Source organism: Amblyraja radiata, chromosome X (genome assembly GCF_010909765.2).
Source record: "Amblyraja radiata isolate CabotCenter1 chromosome X, sAmbRad1.1.pri, whole genome shotgun sequence".
In the NCBI taxonomy this organism is placed as follows: Eukaryota; Metazoa; Chordata; class Chondrichthyes; order Rajiformes; family Rajidae; genus Amblyraja; species Amblyraja radiata.
Window position 1 is genome coordinate 16,041,850 of NC_045999.1, and position 13,073 is coordinate 16,054,922.

At 52.9% G+C, this 13,073-nt stretch overlaps 1 protein-coding gene across 1 annotated transcript; it reads left to right on the plus strand.

Annotated features, from left to right (window-relative positions):
* The first annotated feature begins 349 nt into the window (after positions 1–349).
* LOC116968194 (major histocompatibility complex class I-related gene protein-like) lies at positions 350–8,138 on the plus strand. The gene is given in 4 exon segments (XM_033014837.1): positions 350–360; positions 1,469–1,617; positions 1,818–2,078; positions 8,128–8,138. Coding segments are annotated over 3 exon segments (414 nt in total). The 3' UTR covers positions 2,072–2,078; positions 8,128–8,138.
* Positions 8,139–13,073: the final 4,935 nt, after the last annotated feature.

The window sequence follows — 13,073 nt, forward strand, 5'->3', positions numbered from 1 at the left end:
TTTTTTCTTATTCCTCTCGTGTGTTCTACCACAAAACTTGCACAGTATCTCATTGTCTTTTTGTCTCTCTTCTGCCTGTTTCAGTGCATGTACCTCCTCCACTGTCTGTCCTTGCAGTGTTCTGCTATTCTCCCTTGACAGCTCTGTAGCTCTACAAATGTGCAGGCATGTCTCAAGAGTCAGCTTCTCTTCCCTGAGTAATCTCTCCCTCAGTGCTGAGCTATTTGTACCACACACAAGTCGATCTCTAATCAATGAATCTCTAATGACCCCAAAATTGCAACTACTAGCAAGTATTTTTAAGTCTGTTACATAGCTGTCCACGTTTTCATCCAATCCTTGGTTCCTCATGAAGAATCGGTACCTTTCCACAGTCTCGTTCACCTTTGGGTTGCAGTACTTGTCAAACTGTATGATCATTGAACTCACTGTGGTCCTCGCTGAAGGGCTAGCACTCGACAAAGTTGCCCAAAGTTCTCTGCCTTTTTCTCCGATGAGATAGTTGAATAGCTTGACTTTTGTGTTCTCTTCGGCGTCTGGCATGGTAAGGTCTATGTACAGTGTGAACTCCTCCTTCCAACTTTTCCATGACTTCGCCAAGTTGTTGGAGTCTAAAACCAAAGTTCCAGGGGATTTTAGCCCTTCCATCGCTGTCAGCTAGCTGTTGTTTTTTTTCTTTGCCGATGCTGAAGGCTAACTGCTTATCTTTTGTGCTTTGTTGTGTCTTTGGTGTGCTGTTGGCTACGGGCCCACTGAAAACAAGCTACTGGCTTCAATTGTTCAACTGCATTTTCTTCTTTGCCGGCTTCTGTAAGGCTAACGTTAGCCTGCTGCTAGCTAGCTAAACTTTCACTTTTCTAGTTAATTCTGACAATTTTCGACGTCCACCGCTGCCACCATATTTCATTATGTTCTGTCTCTATCTGGACTATACATAATGGACGATTAAAGCAGTCTTGCTTACTTGAACTTTATTGTCTTTGTGCAGTCATCATCCGAACTGGGCCGCGCCCCCGGTGTCACCTCTAAACCAGTCCCCCGTACAACAGTACTTAAATAAACAATCATATTGTTACACTACCCTCCCGTAACTTTACCCCTGGCCAGACTCCCCACACACTGTGAAACTCCCCCCCCCCCCCCCCGTAACTTTACCCCTGGCCAGACTCCCCACACGCTGTGAAACTCTCCCCCCCCCCCGTAACTTTACCCCTGGCCAGACTCCCCACACACTGTGAAACTCTTCCCCCCCCCCCCCCAGCGGCGCTGTCCTTTTACAGCCGCTTTCCACTTTACAGCCGCTAACGCTGCGCCTGCGCGGTAGGCTGCTGCGCATGCGCAGTACGCATTCCACGGTGCAAAGGCAGAATTTCAGCTACCTTCAGCTGCCCTTGTGAAGCCCTGAAGCAGCGTCGACGGCACGTCAGCTGCAAAGACTTTCGCGTATTACATTTACTGCGCATGAAAGGCACGGACAATACACAATTGTCGGATACGTGGACGAGGAACAGCTTGTTTAGTACGACAGCGACAGACGGAAGTTGGAGCCGCGACAGCGGAGAGTGAGGCGCCGACTACTCGGAGCGGGAGACACAGGACAGGCAGGGCCACGAGGAGGTGCACACGCGCAACATAAAGACGGCCATGATCATAACCAACCAGAGCGGGGGTGAGTGTGTGTGAGAGGGGGGGGGGCGGGGGCGGGGTTGGTCCACGTGTGTGTGTTGGGGGTGAACCACGTGTGTGTGTGTGTGTGTGTGGGGGGGGGGAGAGGGGGAGGGACGTTGTGGTTCCCCACTGACGGCCGTGTGTTGCAGGGGTCCACACCTTCCAGGACATGTACGGCTGTGAGCTGCGCTCGGACGGCTTTGACCAGTACGGCTGGGACGGAGAGGACTTCATCAGCTTCGATATAGAGCGCATGTTGCGGGTGACGCCCGTCAACTGGGGGTTGTTGACCAAACACAAGTGGGACAGGGACACGGGCATGAACCATCAACCTGGAGGAGACGTGCATAGAGTGGCTGCGGAAATATGTCAAAGCCGGACAGAGTCAACTCTTGGCCAATAGGTGAGTAGTTCAGTGATGTCCCCTCCCATCTCCCCCTCTTTCTTTCTCTCCCCCTCTAACTCTCACCCATTCTCTCCCCCCCCCACTCTCTCTCCCACCTCTCTGTCGCTCCTCCACTCTCTCCGTACTCCCTCCCACCTCTCCCACTCTCCCCCCCCCCCGCTCCCTCTCCTCTCCTCTCTCTCTCTCTCTCTCTCTCCCTTTCTCTCTCCCCCTCTCCATCTCCTTACTCTCTCCCTACCCCGTCTACGTAACTCCTCTCTCTACCTAAACACTCTCCCCCTCCAAACCCCTCCCCCCCTTTCCTCCCTCTCAACTCCCCTCCTTCCCCATTACCTCTCTCCCCTCTCTCTCTCCCCCTCTATATCTCTTCCCCCTTTCCCCCTTTCTCCCTCCCCCCTTCTCCTCCTATCCCCCTATCTCCATCTACCCTCACTTCCCCCATCGCCCTGTCTCTTTCCCCCCCTCCTCCCCTCTCCCCCCACTCTCCACCTCACCCCTCTCTACACTCGCTAACCCTCTCTTCCCCCGCTCTCCACCTCTACCTTCCCCCTCTCCCCCCTCTCTCCCCCACTATCCGCACGATCCCCGCCCATCACTCACTCTCTCGCTATATAACCATTTAACCGTGTAACAATTACAGCACGGAAACAGGCCATCTCGGCCTTCTAGTCAGTGCTGAATACTCCCTCCTCCATCTGTCCTCCCATATTCCCTCTCCCAATCAACACTCTCTCCTACCCTCTCCCTTCCCCACTCTCCCTCCGACCTTCTCTCCCCCTCTGTCGCCCCCTCTCCCCTCTCTTTCCACCCATATCTCCTCTCTCCCTCCCTCCCTCCCTCCCTTCCTCCCTCCCTCCCTACCCCCCTGTCACTACCCCCCCTCTCTCCACCCTCTCTCGATCTCCCTCTCAATCTCCCCTCTCCCCCTCCGCATTTCCTCCCCTCACCCCCTTCCTCCTCCCACTTCCTTATCCCGCTATGGCTCCCTCCTCACCCCCCTCTCTCCCCTTCTCTCTCCCCGCCCATCACTCACTCTCCCCCCTTTCCCCCTCCCCTCACCCCCTCTCTCCTCCCTTTCTCACTCACCCCTTCCCCCCGTCCTCCTTTTACTCACCCTCTCCCCCTCTCTCTATCTCTTCCTCCTTTTTCCACGCCTATCTCTATCAAACCCCCTCTCCCTCTCCCCCCTCTCTCTATCTCTTCCTCCTTTTTCCACGCCTATCTCTATCAAACCCCCTCTCCCTCTCCCCCCTCTCTCTTCCCTCTCTCAATTCTCCCTCACACTTACCCACTCTCTCCCCCTCTCTCCCCTCACCCTCCGCTCGCTCCCCGCCAATTTCTCACTCTCTACCCCCTCCCCTACCTTCTACCCCCTCTCCCTGCTCTCTCCACTCTCTCACCCCCCTCTCCATATCTTCCGCCCTATCTCTATCCCCTCCTTCTCTCCCCTCTCTGCATCTCCCTTCTCTCTTCCTCTCTCTTCCACATTGTCCTCACCATCTTATTATCCCCCTCCCTCTCTCCCTCTCCCCTTCTCTTTCCCCTCTATCTTCCACCTCTCACCCCCCTCTATATACCACCTCCCGCCTCCTCTCTCTCTTTCCCCCTCCCCCGCTTCCGCCTCTCTCTTCCCCTCTACCTCCTCTCTCTCCATACCCTCTCTCCATCCCCCCCTCACTCCACCTTCTCTCCACCCATTCTCTCTCCCCCACTCTCCGCCCATTACTCACTCTCGCCCTCTATCTCTCCCGTTCCACACCGCTCCACTCTCACACTCCCCTCTCCCGTCCCCCTCCTACCCTCTCGACCCCTCTCTCGCACCTCTCTCTCCCTCCCTCTCTACCCCCTCTCTGTCTATTCCCCTCCCTTTCCCCCTCTCTCTCCCACCTCTATCACTCTTCCCATCTCTATCACCCACGCCCTTTCTCTCACCCTCGCCCCTCTCTCTCCCCCAACACTCTCTCCCCGCTCCCCCTTTCCCGCCTCTCAAACCCACTCCCCATTCCACTCCCTCTCCCCTCTCTCTCTATCACCCTTTCTCCCTCCCCACTCGCTCCGATTCTCTCTCCCCCCACTCCGCTCGATATCCGCCCATCACACGCTGTCCACATACTCGATCTCTCCCTCCCCGCCCTCCCCTCCTCCCCCCACTCTCCCCCTTCTTCCCACATTCTCGCTCCCTTTCTCGCCCCACTCTCGCCCCCTATTCCACTCTCTCTCTACCCTCCCTCCCTCCCTACCACTTTCCCCGTCCCTCCTCCCCCCCTCTATTTCCACCCTAACCACTTTCTCTCTATACCCCCTCTCTCTCCCATCTCTACCCTCCACTCCCCCCACTCTCCGCTAGATCCCGCCCGTCACCCACTCTTACCCCCTCTCTCCACAGCTATCCGCTCGCTCCCCGCCCATTTCTCACTCTCTCCATGCCTTCTCTTTCCCTCGTCACTCTCCCTCACCTCTCCCCCCTCTCCACCTCTCTCTCGCCTCCCTCCCACCTCTCCTCTCTCTTCGATCTCCCTCCTCCCCACAGCCTCAATTCACACCTCCTACCCCTCTCTCCCCATTCTGTCCCCTCTCTCCTCCCTCTCCACTCTATCCCCACCATCTCTCCCCTCCCTCTTTCCCCTCTCTCTCATCCCCTCTCCTAAAATGTCTCCCCCTCTCACCTCCACCAAACCCCCACCCCCCTCTCGCCCCCTCCTGCCACCCTCTCTTCCCTCCCTCCCCCTCCTCCCTCTCTAATCGCCACTCTCTATCACCATATCTGTCCCCCTCTCTCTATCCGCTTCTCTCCCCTATCTCTCACTCCACCCTCTCTCCCCCCTCTCTTTATCTCCCTCCCACTCTCCACCCTCTCCCCCTCTCTCACTCCGAATTTCCTCCCCTCACCCCCTTCACCCTCCCCTTCCTCTTCCCGATATGCCCCCCTCTCCCCCTCTCTCCCCTTCTCTGTCCCCGCCCATCACGCACTCTGCCCCCCTTTCCCCCTCCCCTCTTCCCCTCTCTCCTCCCTTTCTCACTAACCCCTGCCCCCCGTCCTCCCCTTACTCACCCCCCCTCTCTCCCCCTCTCTCTATCTCTGCCCCCTTTTTCCACGCCTATCGCTATCAAGCCCCCTCTCCCTCTCCCCCTTTCTCTTCTCTCTCTCAATTCTCAGTCACGCTTATCCACTCTCGTCCCCTCACCCTCCGCTCGCTCCCCGCCCATTTCTTACTCTCTACCCCCTCCCCTAGTCACTACCCCTCTCTCCCCACTCTCTCCCCTCTCTATGAGGAAAGACTGGATAGACTCGGCTTGTACACGTTGGAATTCAGAAGACTGAGGGGGGATCTTATAGAAACTCACAAAATTCTTAAGGGGTTGGACAGGCTAGATGAAGGAAGATGATTCCCGATGTTGGGGAAGTCCAGAACTAGGGATCACAGTTTAAGGATAAGTGGACCGAGGCCTTTTAGGACCGAGATGAGGAAATCATTTTTTACGCAGAGAGTGGCGAATCTGTGGAATTCTCTGCCACAGAAGGTAGTTGAGGCCAGTTCATTGGCTATATTTAAGAGGGAGTTAGATGTGGCCCTTGTAGCTAAAGGGATCAGGGTGTATGGCGAGAAGGCAGGGATGGGATACTGAGTTGGATGATGTTACGACTCCCGAATGCAAGTACTTCAGAGCCACGTAACACAAGTCAAAAACCAGGTTCAGGTTCAAAAAACAGTTTTAATTATTCATTTGAACACAAAACTCAAACCTGATATAAACAACCCAGTCAGGGATAAGGATAAACCGACAAACAATTTAACAATGCTCCAGCCAGCCACACCATGGGCCGTCGAACCGGAGATTCCAAAACCTGCCCAAAGAGATACAACCCTGAAACCAAAATACAGGAAAACTCTAAGGTCAGCCCTTATCCGTCCCAACACAATATATGTTAACAAGGAATGGTGAAAATACACAAAGTTCTATGCCATGTGGTCCGGCTGCCTCGGCCCCCACCAACAGACTGCTTATCAGTCAGAGTCTACGACGAAGAGAGGGAATTCTGGGAAGCTCTGGTCTTTATACTCCAGATGAGTCACCCGTCACCTGACGCAGCTGGGCCAATCGGGTACAGGAGCCTTTAACCCCTCGATTCCAGACTCACAGCCACGAGGCCTGTACTTGGGATAGAAACAGAGAGGTAAGTACATAGCATTCACCAGGAGGGGGAGCGCCTAACACCCCCACCCAAAGATACTGAATAAGTTTCTGAAAATGAACAAAAAAAAACACCACCAAATTTCAGCAACTATTCAGTAGCAGACATCACTGGCGCGACAATGCATCAGCCAATACATTATCTTTGCCACGGATATGTCTGATCTCCAAGTTGTAATCTTGCAGCTGCAAACTCCAGCTCATTAACCGCCGGTTCTTATTCCGCATATTCTGTAAGAATACCAAAGGATTATGATCCGTGAGTACGATGACAGGGTCATTCGAGGAGCCAACATAAACCTCGAAATGAGTCAGAGACATTACAACCGCAAGGGTTTCTTTCTCAATGGTGGAGTACCACTTCTGATGACGATTAAACTTCTTAGAGAAGTACGAAACTGGATGCTCCACCCCATCTGGATCATCCTGTAGAAGAACTCCACCAACCCCACGATCACTAGCATCTACTGCCAGCTTAAATGGACGCTCAAAATCAGGTGCCGCAAGCACAGGTGCGCGCACCAGAAGACTTTTGGTCTGATCAAAGGCTTGTTGACACTCTGCGGACCACACAAAAGCTACCTTCGGACTCAGCAAATCCGTCAAAGGGGCAGCCACCGCAGAGAAGTTTGGACAGAATCCTCTATAGTACCCAACCATAGCCAGATACCTACGGAGTTCAGTCCTAGAGGTTGGAGCAGGAAATGCGACGATATGCCCCACCTTTTCCTTGAGAGTGCGAACCTGACCCCGGCCCACTACTTTACCCAGATACGTTACCGTGGCCTGGCCAAACTCACACTTCCCCAGATTGATCGTTAGGTTTGCCTCCGCTAGACGATGAAATACCTCCTTCAGATGACCGATGTGTTCGATCCACGACCTGGAGCACACAACCAAATCATCAAGATATGCCTCACAGAAGGACAAACCAGACAATACAATGTTCACCAACCGTTGGAAGGTTGCCGGCGCATTGCGCATCCCAAATGCCATTACCGTGTACTGAAGAAAGTCATCAGGCGTAACGAACGCAGACATCTCCCTCGCCCGCCTAGTCAAAGGGACTTGCCAATAGCCTTTTAACAAGTCCAACTTAGACACAAAAGATGCACTTCCCACACGATCCACGCAATCCTCCATCCGTGGAAGAGGATAGCAATCCGGCTTAGTTATACTATTTAATTTCCGATAGTCCGTGCAAAACCTGTCCTCCCCATTAGCCTTCGTCGCCAGTAGACACGGAGAACTCCACGGGCTAATACTAGGTTCAGCAATGCCATGCCGCCGCATATAGTCAACCTGACTTCTTAGACGATTACGCTTGTCAGGGTTGACCCGATACGGATGCTGTTTAATTGGCGTAGCACCGGCCACGTCAATGTCATGCTGCAGCACAGACGTCTGAGAAGGCACATCCGAGAACAGTGACACATTTGACTTCACCAAAGCAAGCAGGTCACCCCGCTGACTTCCAGTCAAATGAGCCAACCGCAAGGGAAGCGTCTCCAAAGCCTCAGAGTTACACAGCTTTCCCTGCGTCACTGCCACAGACAACCGTGCCTCCTCCACATCACCACCCGTGTCAGGGGGCAGCACCACTGCAGCCAAAACAGGCTTAGAAGGACATAGCTCCGACCCATCAACCTCCACAGGCTCCTGCTCATGGTACTTTTTCATCATGTTAACATGACAGAGCTGAGTCTTACGCCTCCGATCAGGGGTACCAATAACGTAATCCCTCTCACCAACCTTCTTAACCACGTGATAGGGACCGCTATACCGAGCCTGCAGACTGGAACCAGGAATAGGCAACAACACCAGGACCTTGTCACCCGGAGAAAAATTCCTACTAGAAGCCTTCCTGTCGAACCAGTCCTTCATCCTAGACTGAGCAGAGGCAAGATTACCCATTGCCAGTTCGCATGCCCTCCTCAGTCTAGAGCGAAAAGTACAAACGTGGTCTAAAACACTACGTTTTGTATCCTCCTGCAACCATTTCTCCTTCAGGACCCTCAACGGACCACGTACAGTATGCGCGAACACCAGGTCAGCAGGACTGAACCCTAAAGACTCCTGCACGACCTCACGCACCGCAAACATAACTAGATGAACCCCCTCATCCCAGTCTTTTTCAAACTCCAGGCAGTAAGTCCTCAACATAGATTTCAAAGTCTGGTGAAACCTCTCGAGAGCTCCCTGGCTCTCAGGATGATACGCACTGGAGTAACAATGCTTAATATCTAACAACTTCATTACCTGACTAAAAACCTTCGACATGAAGTTGGTACCTTGGTCACTTTGCACAACCTTGGGCAAACCGAACAACGAAAAAAACTTAGTGAGAGACTTAACAATTGCAGGGGCAGTAATTCTACGCAAAGGGACCACCTCCGGAAAGCGGGTAGTCGCACACATAATTGTTAATAAAAACTTGTTGCACCCCCTTGTCCGAGGTAGAGGGCCCACACAATCAACTAGAATCCGCTCAAACGGCTCACCGACCACAGGGATTGGATATAAAGGCGCAGGAACAATCGATTGGTTCGGCTTTCCTGCCAGCTGGCAAATGTGACAACACCTGCAGTGCTGTTTCACGTCCTTTTTCAACCCTGGCCAAAAAAAATTCCGTAAGATGCGGTCATACGTCTTATTGACCCCCAAATGTCCACCCAGAGGACCATCATGAGCCAAACAGAGTATCTCGTCCCTATACCGACGAGGCATCACAATCTGATCAACCACGCTCCAATCATCATGCCCAGATATATCCAAGGGAGACCACTTTCGCATCAGTAAGCCATCCCTTAGAAAATACCCCTTTGCTGTGGAATCCATATCCCCCTCAGGCACTGCGCAGTCGCACAGATCAGATAAACCTGGATCACTCTTTTGCTCCTCAACCAGCCGGTCACGTGACAGTGACACCGGCACATTTCCAGACACGATCCCATCTTGAGATGGAGAAACACCCTTCACAACACAGGATCTATCATCCTGATCCCAAAAATGCTCTCACTCAGGTCCACCACATCCTCAAACTTCGCCTGGCTCTTAGCCATAGCCCTCGTGACAGCACAAGCTGCGAAGACCTTTGGATGCTGCATAGCCAATCTATCAGGACTCTGCACCATCGGAACAGCCGTCACCTCAGGAGTGACTAAAACTCTACCTCCTGCCAAGTCATTCCCCAAAATCACAGAAACTCCCTCAACGGGAAAACACGGCCGTAACCCAACAGTTACCCGGCCTGAAACCAACTCGGACTCGAGACGCACGGTATGCAAAGGCACTACCATGTCATCCATCCCGAATCCTACCACTGGGACACTTGACCCAACCGATGATTCCCCAGAAAACGGCAGTACACCATCCAATATAAAGGACTGAGTAGCACCAGTATCACGCAAGATGGATACTGGAACTCTGTCACCCCCATCCTCTAGAGAAACAAAACCATTCATGATGAACGCAGAATAATTCCTACACTCATCAGACTCAGGCACCTCAGGTACGACAGGTGCCTTCTGTGCACCCACCAAAGCCACAGGCTTTGCATTTTTCTGCTTCAGAACGGGACACGACTTTAACATGTGCCCTCTCCTTCTACAATAGTAGCACACAGGACCTTCATCAGTCCTTACATTCCCGTCAACCTTATCAGCTCGGACATCCCCCTGTATCAACGTGCTGCCATTTGCAGGCACAGAAACAGCTTTGACACTGCCACCGGCGACACCACCACGATCAACCGGCCGTGCACCAAAACTATTGGATCGCCCAACAAAATTAGATTTATGAGTCAATACATACTCATCTGCCAATACCGCAGCCTTAGACACCTCATTCACCTTCTGCTCATTAAGGTAAGTAGTAACCCTCTCAGGGAGACAGTTCTTAAAGTCTTCCATAATTATCAAGGCCCGCAGTAGCTCAAAATCCTTCACTCCTTGAGAAGCGCACCACCTGTCAAAAAGTGCCTCCTTCTCCCTAGCAAACTCCACATAAGTCTGACTATCAAACTTCCTAAAGCGCCGGAACTTCTGCCGGTACGCCTCTGGAACTAATTCATAAGCCCTTAGTACTGTAGACTTCACACACTCATAGTCCAGACTGCTTTCAACAGATAAAGACGAGTACACCTCCCGTGCTTTACCCACAAAGACACACTGCAATAGCAAGGTCCACACGTCCCTAGGCCACTTCAAGGACAAAGCCACCCGTTCAAACACTGTGAAATACTTGTCCACATCCTCCTCACGAAATGGGGGAACCAGGCGGATGTTCTTGCTCATATCAAACTCCCGTTCCCTAGAAGAAACCCGGGAATTATCAATTTCTTTTTCCCGCAGCTGAAATTCAGCCCTTTTGGTTTCCTCCTCAAGCCGTTTCATTTCAAGAACATGCATGAGCTCTTTCTCTTTTAACAAAGAAGCAATTCTCTGTGACTCAAGCTCCATCTCCTTCAGTTTAATGATGGCCTCCATGTTCTGAACTGGCTGAACAGAAGGTGGGGGACTGTCTGCACCACCAGGCAAAACCTCAGCCTCCACCAACGCAGCCCACAACTCCGATTTAATGGAGTGTTTCTTTGAATGCTTGTCAATAGTAATGGCATAGTTCTCAGCCAGCAAAATCAAATGCTTCTTCGTACATCTATCAAACAACTCCCGACTAGGAGCCTCAACAAATTCTTTCACCTTAAATTCCATTCTAAAGTAGCCCTAAACCACCAGCTAAAACCTGGGCACTAATGCTACCACAAACAGGGAAGAAAAAATTCTCCCACAACACACAGACTTCCTCAGTCCAGAAGCCTACCAAAAATACCCCCTAAAAACGTCTAGGGTCCTCAAAACTTAGGACGAGCCCCCATTTTGTTACGACTCCCGAATGCAAGTACTTCAGAGCCACGTAACACAAGTCAAAAACCAGGTTCAGGTTCAAAAAACAGTTTTAATTATTCATTTGAACACAAAACTCAAACCTGATATAAACAACCCAGTCAGGGATAAGGATAAACCGACAAACAATTTAACAATGCTCCAGCCAGCCACACCATGGGCCGTCGAACCGGAGATTCCAAAACCTGCCCAAAGAGATACAACCCTGAAACCAAAATACAGGAAAACTCTAAGGTCAGCCCTTATCCGTCCCAACACAATATATGTTAACAAGGAATGGTGAAAATACACAAAGTTCTATGCCATGTGGTCCGGCTGCCTCGGCCCCCACCAACAGACTGCTTATCAGTCAGAGTCTACGACGAAGAGAGGGAATTCTGGGAAGCTCTGGTCTTTATACTCCAGATGAGTCACCCGTCACCTGACGCAGCTGGGCCAATCGGGTACAGGAGCCTTTAACCCCTCGATTCCAGACTCACAGCCACGAGGCCTGTACTTGGGATAGAAACAGAGAGGTAAGTACATAGCATTCACCAGGAGGGGGAGCGCCTAACAGATGATCAGCCATGATCATATCAAATGGCGGTGCAGGCTCGCAGGGCTGAATGGACCAATCCTGCACCTATTTTCTATGTTTCTGTGTTTCTATCTCCCCCTCTCTATCTCTTCCGCCGTCTCTCTTTCCCATCCTTCTCTATCCCTCTCCCCTTCTCTTCCCCTATCTTCCACCTCTCACCCCCTCTATATACCACCTCCCTCCTCCTCTCTCTCTTTCCCCCTCCCCCGCTTCCCCCTCTCTCTTCCCCTCTACCTCCTCTCTCTCCATACCCTCTCTCCATCCCCCCCTCACTCCACCTTCTCTCCACCCATTCTCTCTCCCCCACTCTCCGCCCATCACTCACTCCCGCCCTCTATCTCTCCCGTTCCACACTTCTCCCCTCTCACACTCCCCTCTCCCATTCCCCCTCTCCGTCCTCCTCCTACCCTCTCGTCCCCTCTCTTGCACCCCTATCTCCCTCCCTATCTAACCCCTCTCTGTCTACCCCCTCCCTTTCCGCCTCTCTCATGCCACCTTTATCACTCTCCCCCCCTCTATCTCCCACTCCCTTTATCTCACCCTCGCCCCTCTCTCTCCCCCAACACTCTCTCCCCGCTCCCCCTTTCCCGCCTCTCAACGTCACTCTCCATTCCACTCCCTCTCTCCCCTCTCTCTCTTTCACCCTCTCTCCCTCCCCACTCTCTCCGCTTCTCTCTCCCCCTCTCTCCCCCACGTCACTCGATACCCGCCTATCACACGCTGTCTACCTACTCTATCTCTCTCTCCTCACCCTCCCCTCCCCCACTCTCCGCCGCTACCCACATTCTCGCTCCCTTTCTCGCTCCCTCTCTCGCCCCATATCCCCCTCTATCTCCACCCTCCATCCCTCCACCCCTCCCTCCCTCCCCCCCCCATTCTCTCTCTGCCCCTCTCTATCCCCCATCTCTCTCCTCTCTCACCCTGTCCCCCCTCTCTCCCCACTCTCTCTCCCCCCACTCTCTCTCTCCCCACTCTCTCTCTCCCCGCTCTCTCTCTCCCCGCTCTCTCTCTCCCCGCTCTCTCTCTACCCGCTCTCTCTCCCCACTCTCTCTCCCGTTCTCTCTCCCTGGCTATCTCTCATTCTCTCACTTCTCTCTCCCCTGTACCACTCTCCATCTCACCCCCCTCCTCCTCCTTCACTGCCCCCACTCCACACTCTCTCCCCTCTCTACACCTCTCCCTCCTCCCTCCCCATCTCTCTCCCCTCTCGTTCTCTCCCCCTCTCTCTTCCATCTTTCTCCCCGCCTCTATCTATCAACCCACCTCTTCCTCGACCACCTTCTCTCTTCCCCATCTCTCTTCTCCCTCAGTCTTACACCCTCTC